A 19889-nucleotide genomic window follows, 5' to 3' on the forward strand; every position below is an offset into this window, starting at 1 on the left:
TTTGAGAGGAAATAATGTCAAAAGACATTGGGAAAGTGCAAACATATTGGGACAAACCTCTGAAAGCACTGAAGCTGAGGGAGTCTGAGACTCCTTTCACAGTTCAGACCAAAAAACACTCAGCAGGGATGAGGGAACTGTTTGAATGTGTGGTGTCACATTTCCAACCTAAACGTCAAGCTGCAGCTTAATCCCAGCGTTGTGCAACTGGGTGCCAAAGTCTGTGACTCAGTGGTCACAACTAACTATTCAAGGACAAATTTCCATAAATTCAAGGGTAGGCTGTTCAGGATTTTTTTTTAATAGGCATAAACATGCTATGAGTCCAGTTCCTTAAGTGCAAAATTGGGTTTGTTTCACACAAACATCAGAATAGAAGATCTAACACAACACCAAAGGCTTTCAACTGAAACCGGTTCCAAAACAGAAAGCAAAGTGAAGCATTCAGTGCTCAGGCCTCTGCTTTTCAGGGCTGCCTCCAACACCCATTCCAACACCTTAAGGCTTTTTGTTAATGACAACCTATGGGAATTGCCTCCCAGTTACAATGTGGTGCTAAGACAGATGATTGAAAGCATGTTCCAGGTTTGTCTTGGTGAAAGGCTTTTGTTACAGTAGGTCAGGCATGGAATTTTCAGCCTAAGTTTACAGTTCTGCTGTTCCCACTGTTGTAGAAATCCCAAACCAGAAACAACAATACTAAAGGAGCATATGAAAAAAACATTAATGGGCAAATGGAGGAGGGGAAGAAACACCACCAAAATCAACCAACCAACCGAAAAACCACAACAAAAGCTGCAGAGCACTTGCAGGGAAACAAAGGCAATTGCAATGTGTTTAAAACAAACAAATAAAGCACTGGCTTCTGTGTTCAAACTGCAGACTAAGTGTTTAAAGGAGCATTTTCCACCCCTGAAAATAGGGGATTATTCTGAAGCCCTTCCATTTCCTGACTGTAATAATGACCCATCTCAGACACAGATGCCAAATCCTTATCCTGGTTCTTAAAATGGATTTGTCCAATGTGTGATCCCTAGCAGGACAGCCCTTTTTCCCACTAACAGTGCTTGCACCTACTTCCTGCTGAGCTCTACCAGTCTCAGAACAGCAAGCATCCCATTATTTCACAATATAAATATCCATTTCCTAAAGTTTTAATCATCAGTATAAAATCTCTATGTAAAATCACATGCTACAGCCTAGCTGTACAAAGGCCAAGAAAAAAAGGTTTTTAATCTTATAACAAAGTGCTTACTGCAGAACTGATTTGCTGTGGACATATCTGAAGAAAGATAGTTTGGCTCAGAGTATTTTCCTAACAAAGACACTAAATTCTTCTCAGAAGATTACAAAGCAGTTAAGTTTCAGGCTGCTCCATAAAGAAAAAAAATAATCTCTCAAGTTATGGCTCTGCAACCAAACAAGTAGGCAAACTTTCCTTTTGTCTAAACTATTTCCAAGAGGTCACTTATTACTTCAAAAGTTTCCATCTAGATTTAGTCTACAGAGCACCATCAGCTAGTACCTGTGTTACAGCTCAAGCCCATCACGAGGCTGCTGCTCTCTAACTGTGGTACCTGGATGTTTGAACCTATCTAGGTCAGCAGGCTTTAACACAGCTGATTTTTCTGTCACATGGATCAGGAAGGAGTTCTCAGATATCTAACGATGTTTTTAAGTCACTGTAGCTGCAAAGCAGCGTTTGTCTGTGACCCCCCCCCCCCCTCACCAAGGAAGTCTCATCTTAAATGTAGCAATCCTGTCCTCTCTTTCTTCCACCAGAGGCATGGGATGGAGTGAAAGGAGAGAAAACCTCTAAGGCAAGAGTCCAAAAGAGGTGCTCAACTCCCACCTGAGCTTTAAAATACCTCTTCCTTTATATACCAGGGCTACCATGTCAGATTTGCCCCCTTTTTTTTTTCCCCCAAACCTAGACACTTCCAAAAGCAAACTTCTCCATTTATTTGGGATTTGCAGGTATCAGGCAGTGCAGAGCAAGAGCACTTTCTGACAGGCTGACATACCTGGAAGCCCAGAACGAGCACTCAGACCAGCTACGTGTTCAGCGCATCCCTGTGCAGAGAGACTAGCACATCCAAAATGTGCTGGGTTTACACAACCTGTGTGCTGCAGCCCATGTTCCAGAGACCAGGAAGACAGGTCAGAACAAGAATAAAAGCTGTCTGTCACCTGGGACCTGCAGGACAAACAGCTGCTGTAATGATGTCTGGCACAGCCTGAACACACAGGCACATGCTACTTGTGTATGCACTCAGGCTGTGATATGAAATACAGGAGCCCTACATAGAAATGATAGCTAAGGAAGACAACACTACCAGGAACGTTCCCAAATATGCCTCCAGATGTTCCACATCAAGCTCCAATATTCTGCATTCCATCAGGGTAAATATGACACTTACTCTTATACCTTTAATTTTTCCATATAAAAAAGCCAGGTATACCTATCTGTATGGCAAAGAAAAGTGTTTCTGAATTGGTCCACAACGCTGCAGTGCTTCAAAAATCAGATTTTGAGCATTTGTTCAGCAGCTGCTAAATGAAAAAGGAAGTTTTCTGTAGCTGGTGGAAATCGTTTTTGCTTCAGGGCCTCAGCGTTAAGGGTTGGTCTATCATGGCCATCAGAAACTTCAGTAAGTGAGGCTAAAGTGGCCAAGACTTCTTTTGTCTTCAGAGAGAGATCCTTGAAGGGCAGAAAAACAAGCAAACTGTCAGGCATTGCAAATGCTTTAACATACACTGATTAAAAAAATATATATATTTAAAAAAAAAGAATAATCCACAACCAAAAATCCAACCCATAATAATGATAAATATAGAGTTAATTTTGAATAAAGACAAAATGTATGTATATATATATATAAAATTATTTTAAAACCCTCAACCAAAACCCCAACCCATTAATAATGATAAATATGTAGTTAATTTTGAACAAAGACCCCATTAACTTTAAGGTTATATATATATATATGTATAAAATTCCCAACCAAAAGCCCAACCCATAATAATGATAAATATATAGTTGATTTTTAATAGAGATTCGATTAACTTTAAGGCCATATAATAAAATCCTCAACCAAAAACCCAATCCATAATAATGATAAATATATAGTTGATTTTTAATAGAGATTACATTAACTTTAAGGCCATATATATAAAATCCTCAACCAAAAACCCAATCCATAATAGTGATAAATATATAGTTGATTTTTAATAAAGACTTCATTGACTTTAAGGCCATATATATAAAATCCTCAACCAAAAACCCAACCCATAATAGTGACAAACAAATAGTTAATTTTAAATGAAGACCCATAATAATTATATACAATTATTCTTGTTATTATTATTAATAATAATAAATTAAAAATATATAAAATAATAAATACACAGTTAAATTTGAATAAAGACAACATTTACTTTAAGGCAATATATGCTTACATAAAAATACTCAAACAAAACCCCAACCCATAATAGTGATAAATATATTGTTAATTTTGAATAAACATCACATTAAGGATATATATATATATATACACATGAAATCCTCAAACAAAAACTCAACCCATAATAGTGATAAATATATAGTTAATTTTGAATAAAGATCACATTAAGGATATATATATATATACATGAAATCCTCAACCAAAAACTCAACCCATAATAGTGATAAATATATTGTTAATTTTGAATAAACATTACATTAAGGATATATATATATATACATGAAATCCTCAAACAAAAACTCAACTCATAATAGTGATAAATATACAGTTAACTTTGAATAAAGATCACATTAAGGATATATATAAAATCCTCAACCAAAAACTCAACCCATAATAGTGATACATATATAGTTAATTTTGAATAAAGATCACATTAAAGATATATATATATATATATATATATATATATATATATATATATATATATACATGAAATCCTCAACCAAAAACTCAACCCATAATAGTGATAAATATATAGTTAATTTTGAATAAAGATCACATTAAGGATATATATATATATATATACATGAAATCCTCAACCAAAAACTCAACCCATAATAGTGATAAATATATAGTTAATTTTGAATAAAGATCACATTAAGGATATATATATATATACATGAAATCCTCAACCAAAAACTCAACCCATAATAGTGATAAATATATAGTTAATTTTGAATAAAGATCACATTAAGGAGATATATATAAAATCCTCAACCAAAAACTCAACTCATAATAGTGATAAATATATAGTTAATTTTGAATAAAGATCACATTAAGGAGATATATATAAAATCCTCAACCAAAAACTCAACTCATAATAGTTATAAATATATAGTTAATTTTGAATAAAGATCACATTAAGGAGATATATATATACAAAATCCTCAATCAAAAACTCAACCCATAATAATGATAAATGTATAGATAATTTTGAATGAAGCTCACATTAACCTCAAGGCTACATGTATGTATATATATATAATCCTCAACCAAAAACCCAACCCATAATAGTGATAAATATATAGTTAATTCTGAATGAAGGTGACATTAACTTCAAGACTATATGTGTATATACACACACACACATATATATACACACACATATAAAATCCTCAACCAAAAACCCAACCCATAATAGTGATAAATATATAGTTAATTCTGAATGAAGGTGACATTAACTTTAAGAGAAAAAAAATATATAAAAAGTATATATATATCAAATATCCTTAACCAAAAACCCCAAACCATAATAGTGATAAATGTATAGTTAATTTTGAATAAAGGTCCCATTAACTTTAAGGCTATATGTATATATACACACACACACACACACATATATAGGGTTGGACTTGATCTGTGAGGTCTCTTCCAACCTTGGTGATACTGTGATATATATATATATAAAATCCTCAACAAAACCCCACCACATAATAGTGATAAATATATACTTAATTTTGAATGGAGGTCATATTAACTTTAAAGCTATATGTATACATACACACACATATATATATACACACATATAAAATCCTCAACCAAAAAACCCAACCCATAATACTGATAAATATATATAGTTAATTTTGAATGAAGGAGGTCACATTTACTTTAAGGCTATATGTATACACAGACACAGACACACACATACATATACACACATACAAAATCCTCAACCAAAACCCCAACACATAATAGTGATAAATATGTAGTTAATTTTGAATGAAGATCACATTAACTTTAAGACTATATGTATACATACCCACACATATATATATATATACACACATATAAAATCCTCAACCAAAAACCCAACCCATAATAGTGATAAATATATAGTTCATTTTGAATAAAGATCCCATTTAACTTTAAGGCAATATATATATATAAATCCTCTAACAAAACCCCAACTCATAATAAATATATAGTTAATTTTAAATAAAGACCCCATTAACTTTAAGGCAAATATATATATATATATAAAAACAATCCCCAACCCATAATAGTGACAAATATAGAGTTAATTTTAAATGAAGACCCCATTTACTTTAAGGCAAAATACATATAGATTTAATCAATCCTCAACCAAAAACGCATCCCAACATAATAATGATAAATACATAGTTAATTTTAAAGACAGACCCCATTTTCATAAGGCAACTTTGGAACAGTCTGCTCTTGGGTGATGTTGAATGAAGGGAGCACAACCACTCCACAGGCTCCTCTCAATAGCTTAACTGAGGTCTTCTTGATTAAGCTGCTCAGTTATGAAGTGTCAAATAATTTATTAGATAGGGAAGTGGAAAAAAAAACAACCCATCAACATAAAAATCAGGCTTTAAGGGTGAGAATTCATTTCTCAGCTGGATCTCCCTCAAGGTACTGACAACCCTGTTGCCAAAGTACTGAGCAAAACACATTTGTAGAATAAAACTGGGGAATTGATTTTCCTGGAAGTCTTCCAATCAATACATTTTTTGAAGTTTCTTCAGCCATATGATAACCCAAGAGATAATATCAACCAAGTATCTCATCCTTAAAAACCTGTAGGAAGAGTAAAAATGCTCACTTGTGGAAACACTGAGTGTAGAAGAGACTGATTCTTAGGGATGCTCTTCCTTCTACGCCCCTAACTCCAACAAGATTTAGTGGTAGGAGCAATTTCAGTCTTTTAAAAAGACAAGAAAAGTACTAACCTTAATGACTTGGCTATCTGACTTATCTGGATCTTCTGCAGATTGAACAATTAGCTGCCCAATTTCTTTGTGAAGTTTTCCCATGGTCATTGCCTCTGAACATAAAACAACAAAAAGACAAGTTCATATCAAATGAGTGCTTCTGAGACATGCAGAAGTGCTCAGGAGTAACAAACCAAACCCAGGAATCCTCTTCGTCACAGTCACTTGAAATCTACTGGCAAAAGGCAGTAAGCTGATGTATCAAAAGCCATGCTAACACAGCCCAACTGACTACTTCTAAAGTGGCCCCAAGCAGATAATAAGGAGCAGCAAGATGTCAAACAAAAACCACATTTCCTTTCAAACAGCCCCCTGTCTTTAGGTATTTACTGCAGTACTTTCCTCATCTGGTGTCTCTGCATTCAGGTGAAAGCCTCTTCCATGTACCTCTCTAACACTGAAATCTCCATTGTACATTTACTGGAAGACAAAACATGTCTTCTCAAACTTCAACCTCCACCAGTTCTCCAGGATCTCAATGAAACTGAAAGATAGGAGCAAAAACTTTGCAGGACCCAGTTAGAAATAGGATCAGGACTTCCTGACCTACAGTTTAAGACAGACGGGGTCTGTTCAAGACAGTCCAGCAGAGGACTACGAGGGGATCAGGGGACTGGACCACTGCCTGATGAGGAGAAGCTGAGGGACTTGAGGCTGTTTATTATGGAGAAAACTGAGATGGGATCTAATAAATGCTTAAAAATATCTGAGGGCTGGATGTCAGGAGGTGGGGGACAGGCTCTGCTCACTTGCTCTCTGTGATAGGACAAGGAGCAATGGATGGAACCTGCAGCACAGGAGGTTCCAGCTCAACATAAGAGGGAACTTCTTTACTGTAAGGGTCCCAGAGCACTGGCACAGTCTCCCCAGGAAGGTTGTGGAGTCTCCTTCTCTGGAGCCTTTCAAGGCCTGTCTGGGTGCATTCCTGTGTGACCTGAGCTAGACTGTATGGTCCCGCTTGGGCAGGGGGCTTGTATTTGATGATCTCTTTTGGTCCTTTCAAACCTTTAACATCCTGTGATCTGGTGAGGTTCAGCAATTACTATCAACCCTGGAACAAGGGGCCTCTAAATCCAAAAAAAACCAACCAACCTTTTACTAGAGGGGAAACTGTGATCTCAGTATCTGCCAAATTCACGTACACATCGTAGAGGTCTGGTCTACTGCTGACTTCAGAATCTGTAAATCCAGCAATGTAACCTAGGGAGCAGAATTTTGGCAAGATGAGGAGCTTCATAAACAAACCCAGTTCTGCCCCCTACCAGTTCAAGAGGGACATAGAGCTGCTTGAGAGAGTCCAGCACAGAGCCACAAAGATGATGAAGGGAATGGAGCATCTCTCTTATGAGGAGAGCCTGAGGGAGCTGGGGCTGTGCTGCTTGGAGAGAATGAGACTGAGAGGTGACCTCATTAATGTTTATAAGTATGTAAAAAGGTGAGTGCCAGGAGGATTGAGCCAGGCTTTGCTGGTTCAATGATAGGACATGGGGCAATGAGTGGAAGCTGAAGCATAGGAAGATTTTTTTTTCCCTGGGAAGGTGCCAGAACACTGGAACAGGAACCCAGGGGGGTTGTGGAGTCTCTCTCTTTGGAGGTATTCAGGACCTGCCTGGTTGCATTCCTGTGTTCTGGTCTAGGTGATCCTACTCTGGCAGGAGTTGGACTGGATGAGCTTTGGAGGTTCATTCCAGCCCCTGACATTCTGTGATTCTGTACTGAAGAAAATCACAGTCCTAAAGTCTGTTCTAAGAGTGTTTAACACAGTATTCATTGGATCCAGGAGGTTGCTCTCTTGATGTGGTCAGTCAACAAGCTTGTCCAGCAGAATCCTTCACTGACAGGGAGCTTCAAAATCAACTCCTAGAACTGGCCTGCTAAAAATGGGCTTCTAAAATTGAACTACTGACTCCACAGGCAACATTAAAACCTTACAGACATGAAATTTTACACTCTCTCCCTACCTTGCCACTAAAATGATTCATTTGCAAGTGAGAAAAGCCACTCAATCTCCTCTTTAAAAGAATCTCCACTTCAGAGCCACTTGTCATCAAGTCAGTATTAGAGCAGAGCAGAGGAATAAAACCAGGAGGTTTTTTTTTACTTATAGTGTTTCAAGTGAGCAAACTTAGAGCAGCTTTTCTCTCTGGAAGATGTTCAGTGACCTGAAACAATCACTGCTGGTAATGCAGAAAAAATATGGAAGATGAGTAATCTTCATGCTCATTATTCTGTGTAGAGAAGACTCTTAATTGCTGCATTATGTGTCATGCTAACCTGTGCATAAACAGGCCTCATCCTGGATTACGTGGTAAGTACCACACAGAGACAGCAACGTGTCACAGATCCAACTCCTGCAGAGCTGGTGAAGTTCTGCCTGTGACTAGAAGCCAGAGACATCACAGGTAAAGGAATAAAAATCTGGAACTTCTGAGTTAGGAACCAAAAATACTAATAAAGGTGGTGGTGGGGGAATCTACAAAGGAAGTCCTCTAGCTCTGTGTAGAAACTGAAGAACAAGTAGACAAGCTAAAGTGAACTGCTTCTGCACAATGGCTTCTGCACAGTGGTGAGACTCAATCTCTCTGAATACAACATCAAAAAAGTCTCCAAGCTGCTTTGTACCTGCAGTTAGGGGTAAAACTGATGTGAGTGCATCCAGAAGCACCAGCTGGACCCAGCCACCTTCTAGCATACCTGTTCAGTCAATTTGCCTCTTCTAAAGAAAATGATGTGGTTCAGCTTCCCAACCCCTAACATCCTGTGAACTCTGAGAAATGATAGCAAAATAACCTTTTCCCCCCACTCAAAGAACAAGACATTGCAGGAATACAAAACACCAACAAAATTTTGTTTCAGCTTCTATTAATAAATTATTGTTACCTGTGCAGGCTTTTAAGGCTTCCACTTCCTCCTCATTTAGATGTACATATGAATGAAGAATTGACCAGTCTTGTCGATGCCACACTAAAGCAGGCAACGTCCTAAAGAAATGAGATCAGAACTTGAAACAGTAAGGTTTTACCTGCACTAAAGTTTCAGAGCATGAAATGTGTGTCCTAAGAAACAACTAGTCTGATGAGGTCTCAACATGAACTACTACCAATGGAAGCAGTTTATCATTCGTTCTAGAGTTAAATCTTTCTGAGCTGACAAACACATGGTTAAAGCAGAGTTTCAATAAAGGCAATTCATAGAATCATAGAATCAACCAGGTTGGAAGAGACCTCCAAGATCATCCAGTCCAACCTAGCACCCAGCCCTATCCAGTTAACTAGACCATGGCACTAAGTGCCTCATAGAGTCTTTTCTTGAAGACCTCCAGGGACAGTGCCTCCACCACCTCCCTGGGCAGCCCATTCCAATGCCAATCACTCTCTCTGGGAAGAACTTCCTCCTAACATCCAGCCTATACTTCCCCTGGCACAACTTGAGACTGTGTCCCCTTGTTCTGTTGGTGGCTGCCTGGCAGAAGAGGCCACCCCCCACCTGGCTACAACCTCCCTTCAGGTAGTTGTAGATAGCAATGAGGTCTGCTCTGAGCCTCCTCTTCTCTACGCTAAACACCCCCAGCTCCCTCAGCCTCTCCTCACAGGGTTTGTGTTCCAGGCCTTTCACCAGCTTTGTTGCCCTTCTCTGGACACTTTCCAGCACCTCAACATCTCTCTTGAATTAAGGAGCCCAGAACTGGACACAGCACTCAAGGTGTGGCCTGAGCAGTGCTGAGTACAGGGGAAGAATAACCTCCCTCATCCTACTGGCCACACTGTTCCTGATCCAGGCCAGGATGCCATTGGCTCCCTTGGCCACCTGGGCACACTGCTGGCTCATCTTCAGCCTACTATCTATCAGTACCTCCAGGTCCCTTTCCTCCTGGCTGCTTTCCAGCCACTCTGTCCCCAGCCTGTAGCACTGCTTGGGGTTGTTGTGGCCAAAGTGCAGAACCCTGCACTTGGCCTTGTTCAATCTCATCCTGTTGGCCTCTGCCCACCCATCCAGCCTGTCCAGGTCCCTCTGCAGGGCTCTCCTACCTTCCAACAGCTCCACACCTGCTCCTAGCTTGGTGTCATCTGCAAACTTACTGATGCTGGACTCAATCCCCTAGTCCAGATCATCAATAACTATACTGAACAGGACTGGGCCCAGCACTTATCCTTGGGGAACACCACTAGTGACAGCTGCCAACTGGATGTGGCACCATTCACCACCACTCTCTGGGCTCTGCCATCCAGCCAGTTCATTAACTGTTAATTAATATTAACAAATATTAAACATTTATTTGTTTGTTTTTAATAAAGATATGTTTTCCCTAAAATATGGACCTTTAATAGAAGATCAAGACTTGCTGGGCTTTTGAGATGTGTGGGGACGTAGAGATTGACTCAGTACCTGGTAAACTCCTGGACAGCTTCTATTTTAGGGTGGTACACTACAATTCTCTTCTTCAACATCAGTGCTGTATATAAGATCACTGTTTCCATTCCAAATTGAGATACTATATCTAGAAAAGAAGGAGGGGATGGAATTTAGATAAGATATATATGCTGGTATTAAAAAATGTTATTAAGCTTCTTCAAAACATAACAGCACAGATAATAATGTTATCGCTATCAGATTCAAATTGGAAGTAGCTAGATTTATACTAGACATTAGGAAGAAATTATTCACCATGAGAGTGGCAAGGCACTAGAAGAGGTTGCTCAGAGAAGCTGTGGAAGGTCTGGCCCTGGAAGTTTTCAACACCAGACTGGATGAGGCCTTGAGCAACTTAGCCTAACAGGAAGTATCCCTGCCCATGACAAGGGAGTTGGAAATAAATAGTCTGTAAGGTCCTTTCCAACCCAAACCACTCCAGGATTGTATGATTCTATTTACTCTAAGTTAAGCATGAAAACTGGATTGTATTTTCTATTGTACAGAAGAAATCAGAAGAGACTTCTGCTATTAATTAACCTTTGATGGAGCCAGCAAGATAAGCCTTCCGAGCATCAAAATCCTTGCTGAGGAAAGATCCATTTTCTTCACTTTGACAGATCCCCTTTGTGAGGACTGCAATGTAGCTCTCCATCATTTTAACTGGACTTCCATGCTTCAGGTAGATCCTGTGTGAAAAGAAAAGAATCACTATTTTGGCTGCCATCAGTGCCAGCAGACAGGTGAAAAAAACAAATAATCACCATATGGCAACAGCAACATTATTGGCAGGAATTATTATTCTGGACATCTGGTTGAGGTTTTCAAGACTAAACTGAAAGTCTTTTCACATGCACACAAAAAACAGCCTGTCTTTGGTGATAAAAACCTACCTTTTACTTTTCAGCTTTCTTTTTTTCTGAAAGGACTGACATTTACTAACAGAAACACAGCACAAAGGTGCAAGGAGGTGTGCAGGTTAAGGATGCTTTGCACACTTGTACAATACCTGCTTTATGAAAAAGCAACTGCTACAGTGACTCCTGTTAATGAACAGATTATTTGGGTTTTGTTAAATGGTAAAAGAAAAATTATAAACATAGGTCCTTGCTATCCATTAAAAAAAAACCCCACAGCCCCAACACTAAACAACCTCACACCAACAAAACTCAGAGACACACAGAGCCATTTTAAACATTAAGGCAGTTCAGGAATAGCAGTGAGGCTCAACTCTTTTCCACATTAGTTATAGTACAAAGCTGTGACACTGGAAGCTCAATTATTATCTTTAGAGAAATCAATCCAGGATTTGTAGCAGGTAAATCAGGGCTGATCATAGAATCATAGAATCAATCCACAGTGAATTTAGTATTTCACGTATCAGTGAAAAAGAACAATCACAGTTTTTCAACACTCTGTGGAGTCTGTGATACAACAGCCTCATAATCACATCCAATTAGATGCAAAATCTCAAAGAATACTCTTAGTATCACAAACTGGGACCAAATTTATTTGGGAACTGAAGGAAAAGCAAAGAAAGATACAGAGAGAACAAGAATGGAGATGTGGAGGAAAGTCAGTAAATATGACGTGGGAAGGAGAAGATGGCAGATGGGTGGAAGAAGGCAGAAGAAAGAGCCACACACCTTGAGAAGTTGAGGGCTCTCATTTTCCTAAAGGAAGCAAAACTGCCCCTGGGTGCTGTGCTTATTTCAGAAGAGCTGCAAGAATCACCTGTAGTACACATCTTGTGGAGGGATGCAAGTTGTCCACCATACAGATGGTGATCTTTTGACTACACAGCACTGACTTCTTCCAAATGTCTAACTTCAAACCCCCAAGTTCTTAGAGAAAACAAGTATGTGAGTGGGTGGTGGTGATATGTGTCTGGAGAAAACATTAAAACCAACCTGGGTACCTGCTATTCACCCAGCACTTGCTGCATGAACTCATGATAAGCTCAAATCAAAGATTTAAATACTCTGATTCAATTGGTAGGACTTGAGTTTCCAGCAGCCCAAATGCAAACACAACACAATGAAATGTAACTTTTTTGCCTTGTCAAGAATTCAATGTACACCCAGCAACACCTCAAAGCTGCTTTTATACAGACCTACAGAGAATCCTAGTGAAAGCTGCATATTTCTCTGGGTTGAAGTCTTTGGCCATCAGAACAATGGAGAAGTGGGTCACCTGCATAAGACACAGGAAAAAAAAACACATATGAACAGTCTTTTTCACCTTATTGAACTTATTGCAGTACTCTTAAAAAGGGGCTTTGCCTGGGGAAAAAGGGAAAAGTAAGCAGAAGTAGCAAGATGAAGCTACCAGCTACAGAAAAGGCCTGGTTAACAGAATTCCACCGAGTCAGCTCCAGTACACATTATCTTTTCCTTAATCTGCTCTGTAAGAGTTGCTTCCCTCTCAGCTCACAAGTGTCTTTTAAACCACAGAAAAGCATAATTCTTCCCCACAGCAGGTAGGAAACTTCCAGAATTTGCTGCCAAAGGAGGCTGTAGAAGTAGACAGCCACAACGTATTTAGAAAGGGATGGGGGGAGGGAAATCCAGACACCAATAGCAGGCCCACAAACAGAGACACTCTGTAACTTCCTTAATTTAATGATTGTGAGCTGGAACAGGATGAGACTAAAAGCCTGCAGATGATGACTAGGCTCACGTGTTCACCTTAAATAGCATCTTCCATGAACACTTTCAGCACTGGAACACACTATTTCTTTTCTTTTTTAACTTACACCTTTAAGGTTCATAGGAGATGTAAACTCCTATGAGGAAAGGCAAGCAACATTGCTGTGCACATTCAAATCACCACAGTAACTTTCTTCTTAATAATATAGCATGAAATATGAAATCTCCATAAATGTAATTGACAATTTAAAGAACATAATAAGAGGGAAATTACAAAAGATGATGCTATTTGCAGCCTTGCAGTCATGGGTACATCAGAAAAGCAGGTCCCTATATAACTCAACTCTTTGGGAAAAAAAAATCACCAAACATCAAGCTCTACAAGAACAAGAACAAGAGATGACCTTATTGTGACCTTTCAGTATCTGAAGGGGGCCTACAAAAAAGCTGGGGAGGGACTTTTGAGGATGTCAGGGAGTGAAAGGACTGGGGGGGACGGCACAAAGCTAGAAATGGGTAGATTCAGACTGGATGTTAGGAAGAAGTTGTTCAGCATGAGGGTGGTGAGAGCCTGGAAGGGGTTGCCCAGGGAGGTGGTGGATGCCTCATGCCTGGGGGTGTTTTAAGGTCAGGCTGGATGAGGCTGTAGACAGCCTGATGTAGTGTGAGGTGCCTCTGCCCATGGCAGGGGGTTTGGAACTAGGTCTCTTCCAACCCTGACTGATGCCATGATTTTTGACACTACCAAAGTTATAGAGCATCTCTCTCAGAAAAACAAACCAAAAACAATTGCTGAAGGTGAAATGCAAAGTGACTACAAAGAACGGCAAGAAATAGCATTTCCATTTTAATACAAAGAATCTACATTGGGTAATGAGTACTGCAAGCCCTCTGCAATCCCACCTAATATATGGCTTGGTGAAAAAACAAAACATGTGGACTGTTAAGACTACTGGGTACCAGCTGCATCTGTGAGCACACTAAAACCTCCAACCCCTTCCTCATAGCACACAAGAGGCAAACGCTGCTTGATCTACTAGAGGAAGCTCCGCAGAAGCCTTCCCTGTACATTCAGCCATTCAAGTCTTACCTTTTTCAAGGCTGGAGAATCCTGAACTTCCACAGTTGTGATGTAGAACCATGACCTTTTATATTGGCCAAACACGAATGTATGAAGCAATTTATTTTCATCTGTAAGGCAGCACTTTCGCAGCAACAGACTCCTCAGTTCAGCTGTTACGGACGGATAACACCAAACCCACAAAGCATCTCCGTTGGTGTCTTTTTCTATGGTGGAAAGATGTTCACTGTGAGAATGCCAAACAGCAGTAAGGAAGTAAATTGATGGGTTAATCAGGTTTGTTTCCTGGAATCAGATTAAAATTCCACTTTACCCTGACCTTACACAACACAGTTCTGACACTAAGGTTTAGGCTGCAGGGCAGCACTCGTGCTACAGGTTTTATTCTTCAAACGTTAATAAATATCCATTCTCGGTCTGCTTCAGGAGGTGATAAAAGCAGCAAGAATTTGAAGATGCACTCGTAAGAGCAAGACACTGACCAAGAAGCACGCAGACAGCTCACTTAAGGATTGTCCCCAATACTCCTAATGTTGATTTCATAACAGAAAGCTCACAAGCCGCAAATTTATGACGCTCTGGCCGAGTTGTACCCGGTTCATTCTGCAACAGGCAGATCGAGCCGCCGGTCTCCGCAAGTGGGCATCCCACGGCACAACCGGAGGCTGGCAAGCGCCCGGCCGGCACAGGCCCCGCGGCCGCAGCTCGGCGGGGCACTGCTAACCGCACCCCCATCCGCCAGTCCCCAGCCCGGCCCGGCCCTCCCGGCGGCCCTCCCGAGCCCCAGCCCTTCTCCAGAGCCGGCAAAGCCCTCACCGATCAGCCCCACAGACAAGAGCAGCTGAGCCTCCGGCTCTGCCATCTTCCGACCCCCGCCCCGCCGCCTTCCGCCCGCCGCCGGCCCGGCCCCGCCCCGCCCCGCTCGCCGCGGCCCCTCCCGCCGCTCTGTCCCGCTCGCCGCCGGCAGCCATTTACTTCGCGCTGCCTTGGCCTGCGTGGCGTGGGTTTCTCACTGTCACCAAGGTTGGAAGAGACCTCACAGATCATCAAGTCCAACCCTTTAGCACAGAGCTCAAGGCCAGACCATGGCACCAAGTGCCACGTCCAGTCCTGCCTTCAACAGCTTCAGGGACGACGACTCCACCACCTCCCCGGGCAGCCCATTCCAGTGTCCAATGACTCTCTCAGTGAAGAACTTTCTCCTCACCTCCAGCCTAAATCTCCCCTGGCACAGCCTGAGGCTGTGTCCTCTCGTTCTGGCGCTGGCCGCCTGAGAGAAGAGAGGATTGTTTTGTGTGTTTCTTTGGCACCTGCTGCCTGTTTCCCAGCGTAGCCGGGGCTGGAGCCCCTCTACTGTGAGGGCAGGCGGAGTGAGCAGAGCTCCTTCGGCTCAGAGAAGGCTTCCGGGAGACCTCCCTGTGTTCTCTCAGAAGGGCCCTGTAGGATAGCAGGGCTGGTCGTGACAGAAGGGGTGATGGTTTAAAACTGAAAGTGAGGCGATTCAGACTAGGTACAAGGCTGAAATGATTGGCAGTGAGGGCAGTGAAACACTGACACAGGCTGCCCAGAGAGATGCCATGGTCTAGTTGATGCCATGGTCTAGTTGACTGGCTAGGGATGGGGGATAGGTTGGACTGGATGATCTTGGAGGTCTCTTCTGACCTGGTTGATTCTATGATTCTGTGATTCTATGGTAAATGCCCCATTCCTGGAAACATTCAAGCTCGAGTTGGACAGGACTCCGAGCATCTTGATCTACTCCCTGCTTGCTGCAGGGAGCTTGGACTGCATGGCCTTTAAAGGTCCCTTTCAACACAAATGATACGAAAATTGTATGGAAAAAAAAAGGCTTAAAAAAAATTTGTGTTTGATGGTTGTTGGTTTTTTTTTCCCCCACTGGCTGCAGTATAGGATCGCAGGATGTCAGGGGTTGTAAGTGCCCCAAAGAGGCCATCGAGTTCCACCTCCCTGCCACAGCAGGACCACACAATCTAGCTCAGCTCACACAGGAACACATCCAGACAGGCCTTGAAAGGCTCCAGAGAAGGAGACATCACAACCTCTCTGGGCAGCCTGTGCCGGTGCTCTGGGGCTCTTACAGCCAAGAAGTTCCCCCTTGTGTTGAGCTGGAACCTCCTGTGCTGCAGCTTCCATCCATTGCTCCTTGTCCTATCCCAGAGAGCAAGTGAGCAGAGCCTGTCCCCCTCCTCCTGACCCCCAGCCCTCATATATTTATAAACACATATTAAATCCCCTCTCAGTCTTCTCCAGACTAAACAGCCCCAGGTCCCTCAGCCTCTCATCAGGCAGTGCTCCAGTCCCCTAATCATCCTCGTAGCCCTCCACTGCACCTTCTCCAGCAGATCTCTGTCCCTCTTAAACTTGCTCTACAACTTGTTGCAAGGTGGGGATTGGTCTTTTCTCTCTAGTAACAAGCAATAGGATGAGAGGAAATGCCCTCAGGTCATGCCAGGGGAGGTTTAGGTTGAATATTAGGAAAAGTTTCTTCACCAAAAAGGGTTGTCAGGCACTAGAACAGGTTTCAGGGAAATGCTACAGTCACCATCCCTGGGGGCATTTAGCAGGTGTGTAGGTGTGGTGCTGAGACACAGTGGTTTAGTGGTGGACTTAGCAGTGCTGGGTTAATGGTCACGCTCCATGCATAACCTTATAGGTGTTTTCCACCAAAACAGTTCTGTAAGTCTATGATTCCAGAGAGTCATAAAGTAGATTTTCACAAAGTCATAAAATTAAAGCACAGGTGTTTAATATGCTTAGCTGCCGTGTAGAGACATGAGGAGTCAGACCATAAATGGTGCTCCCGATTCAAGCCTGGAGGGCTTTCAGGAACTTCAGAGATCCAAAGCAGAAGAGTGGGCTCTTGAACAGCAAATGATGCTATAAAGTGTCAATGAATACCAGGCAGCACATCTGCTGGCCCCTGCCAGCACACAGCTGCCCCCACAGAAAAGGCTGCAAGGCCTCAAGACAGGCACTGGTTCCAGTGGTGTGGCACAACCAGCCTGTGGATGCTGTCTGGACCTGGGTGGTGTCTCTGGTACTCATCTGACAGAATCTCAATTAGTTTTATAAAGACAAGAAAAGGACTTGTTCAGCATTATAAATAGCTTAATGAAGACTACTGAATGTATTCCTGTGGTTTGAAACAGAAAAGAGCAGGCTGCCAAAGCAGTTCAGGACACAGACTGTACTAAAACACTGCCACATGAATCAATAGTGTGGCCTGATGGAGAGAACACTATACAATGTCACTGGAACTCAGAGAGACCAAGGGCACAAGGACATGGAGAAAGTCACAATTGAAGGGACCTTAAGAAAGCAAAGTTGACTTCCCCCATCTTTTTTTTTCTTTCTAGAATGGAGTGTCATATAACAGAGTGGAAAGAGATCCACTGATGGTGCTAAAGCTTCCATACAGTGACTGTTTCTTAGTCTGCAATATTTGTCTGTTTAGCAATAAACTCTGATTACAAGCCAGCAATAAACTCTGATCACAAGCCAACACGAAACAGGATTTTTTTAAATCTCTAAAATGTTTATGAAGCCTTCTGGTGGCCATGCAAGCTTATAACACAGCAAAACAGAAATGTGAAAGACAAGACAGGCTGTCTTTGCTGATTATCCTTTTGGCAGGGGGGTTGGATCAAGAGGAGTGTGGGGGATCAAGAGGAGTGTGGGCATCAGAGTGAGGGAAGTGATCCTCCTCCTCTGCTCCACACTGGTGAGACCCCACCTGGAGTACTGCATCCAGTGCTGGAGCCTCCATTACAAGAGGGATGTGGAGATGCTGGAGTGTGTCCAGAGAAGGGCCACGAGGATGATCAAAGGGCTGCAGCAGCTCTGCTATGAGGAGAGACTGAGGGAGTTGAGGCTGTTCAGTCTGGAGAGGAGGAGGCTCCCAGGTGACCTTATTGAGGCCTTTCAGTGTCAGTATTGTGCCAGGTAAAGCATAGGCTGGATGTTAGGAGGAAGGTGTTCACAGAGAGAGTGATTTGCCATTGGAATGGGCTGCCCAGGGAGGTGGTGGAGGCACCGTCCCTGGAGGTGTTCAAGAAAAGACTGGATGAAGCACTTAGTGCCATGGTCTAGTTGACTGGATAGGGCTGGGTGCTAGGTTGGACTGGATGATCTTGGAGGTCTCTTCCAACCTGGTTGATTCCATGATTCTATGATTAAGGGGCCTACAAGAAAGCTGGAGAGGGACTTTTTAAGATGTCAGGGAGTGATAGGACTGAGGGGAATCGAACAAAGCTAAAAATGGGTAGATTTAGACTGGATGTTAGGAAGAAGTTCTTCAGCATGAGGGTATTGAAAGCCTGGAATGGATTTCCTAGGGAGATGGTGGAAGCCTCATCCCTGGAGGTGTTTAAGGCCAGGCTGGATGAGGCTCTGCACAGCCTGATCTAATGTGAGGAGGGTGTTGGAAGTGAATGATCCTTGTGGTCCCTTCCAACTCTGACTGATTCTACGGTTCTATAACGTGACCACTGGGGGTCTCTTCCAACCTCCAACTTTCTGTGATTCTGTGATTCTCAACAGACTTCTCCATCTACTATGTATGTGTTGAAAAACTATTTAGAAACAGACAGCTGGGTGTGCAGAGGGTGACAGCTCAGTCATGATGTCGTTGATGGTCCAGCTGTAGAGGTATGCATTTCTGCTGGCAAGACTGGAAAGCACATTGAGTTCAATGCCCCACACAGGGGCACAGCATTCTGGTGTTTACTCACCCCAAATTCCTTATTAGTCACACATTCACTTGCTGTTTTACTGCTTTTGCTGTTGCTGCTATGGGACTTCTATGTGCAGTTCACACACCTTCATGCAGCTTCCACTGACTCACCACATACCAAGAGATGTTTTCACATCAGTAGTACACTACTTTATTGCTACTAGTCTTGCTCTTAAGAGGAACAGCTGAGTTGCTCTGAAATAGTTTGGCTTATTTTTCTAAGATTAGGGATGAAATCTGTAGCAGAGGATGCCCACGTGCACATGGAAGGGCCTTTCTGCAAGTCAAGTGGCTGAACTCTGATTTATGAAGCGGCCAAACAAGTTGTGAGGAGCAAAGGCTCAGCACACACGACACCTTCTTTGCCAGGATGTTATTCTGCATGAGATTCATAGAATAACTTTGATTTTAAAAGATCTCTAAGATCATCGAGTCCAACCCTTATCTAATGTCTGGAGCTAAACCATGTCCCCTAGCACTTCATCTATGTGTATTTTAAACACTGCTGTTGATGGTCATTCATCCACCTCCTTGGAGAGCCTATTACAGTGTTCAATGATTCTTTCTGTGAAGAGATTTCTTCTAATATCCAACCTAAACCTCCCCTACTGCAAACTGAGGCCATCTCCTCTCTCCTATTGTTACTGGGGAGAAGAGAGCGAAGTCGTTACTTTTCCACAGCCTGCTTTCTAAGGAATGAATCGAAAGGCTCAACCCTAAGTTGGCCAAACAGCTTCG

The 19889-nt window shown here is 42.0% G+C and overlaps 1 protein-coding gene across 1 annotated transcript; it reads right to left on the reverse strand.

The window, feature by feature from the left end:
- Nucleotides 1–278: 278 nt before the first annotated feature.
- On the reverse strand, nt 279–15268 carry DENND10 (DENN domain containing 10). The gene is made up of 9 exons (XM_064144276.1): nt 15215–15268; nt 14408–14604; nt 12783–12862; nt 11210–11358; nt 10646–10757; nt 9140–9240; nt 7352–7459; nt 6218–6312; nt 279–2701 (listed from the first exon to the last, which is right to left on the reverse strand). Exons 1-9 carry the CDS (start codon nt 15258–15260, stop codon nt 2525–2527), a joined length of 1065 nt encoding a protein of 354 aa, XP_064000346.1. The 5' UTR covers nt 15261–15268; the 3' UTR covers nt 279–2524.
- Between the last annotated feature and the right edge of the window lie 4621 nt (nt 15269–19889).

The sequence above is a fragment of the Pogoniulus pusillus genome, chromosome 6 (assembly GCF_015220805.1).
Source record: "Pogoniulus pusillus isolate bPogPus1 chromosome 6, bPogPus1.pri, whole genome shotgun sequence".
Taxonomy (NCBI): Eukaryota; Metazoa; Chordata; class Aves; order Piciformes; family Lybiidae; genus Pogoniulus; species Pogoniulus pusillus.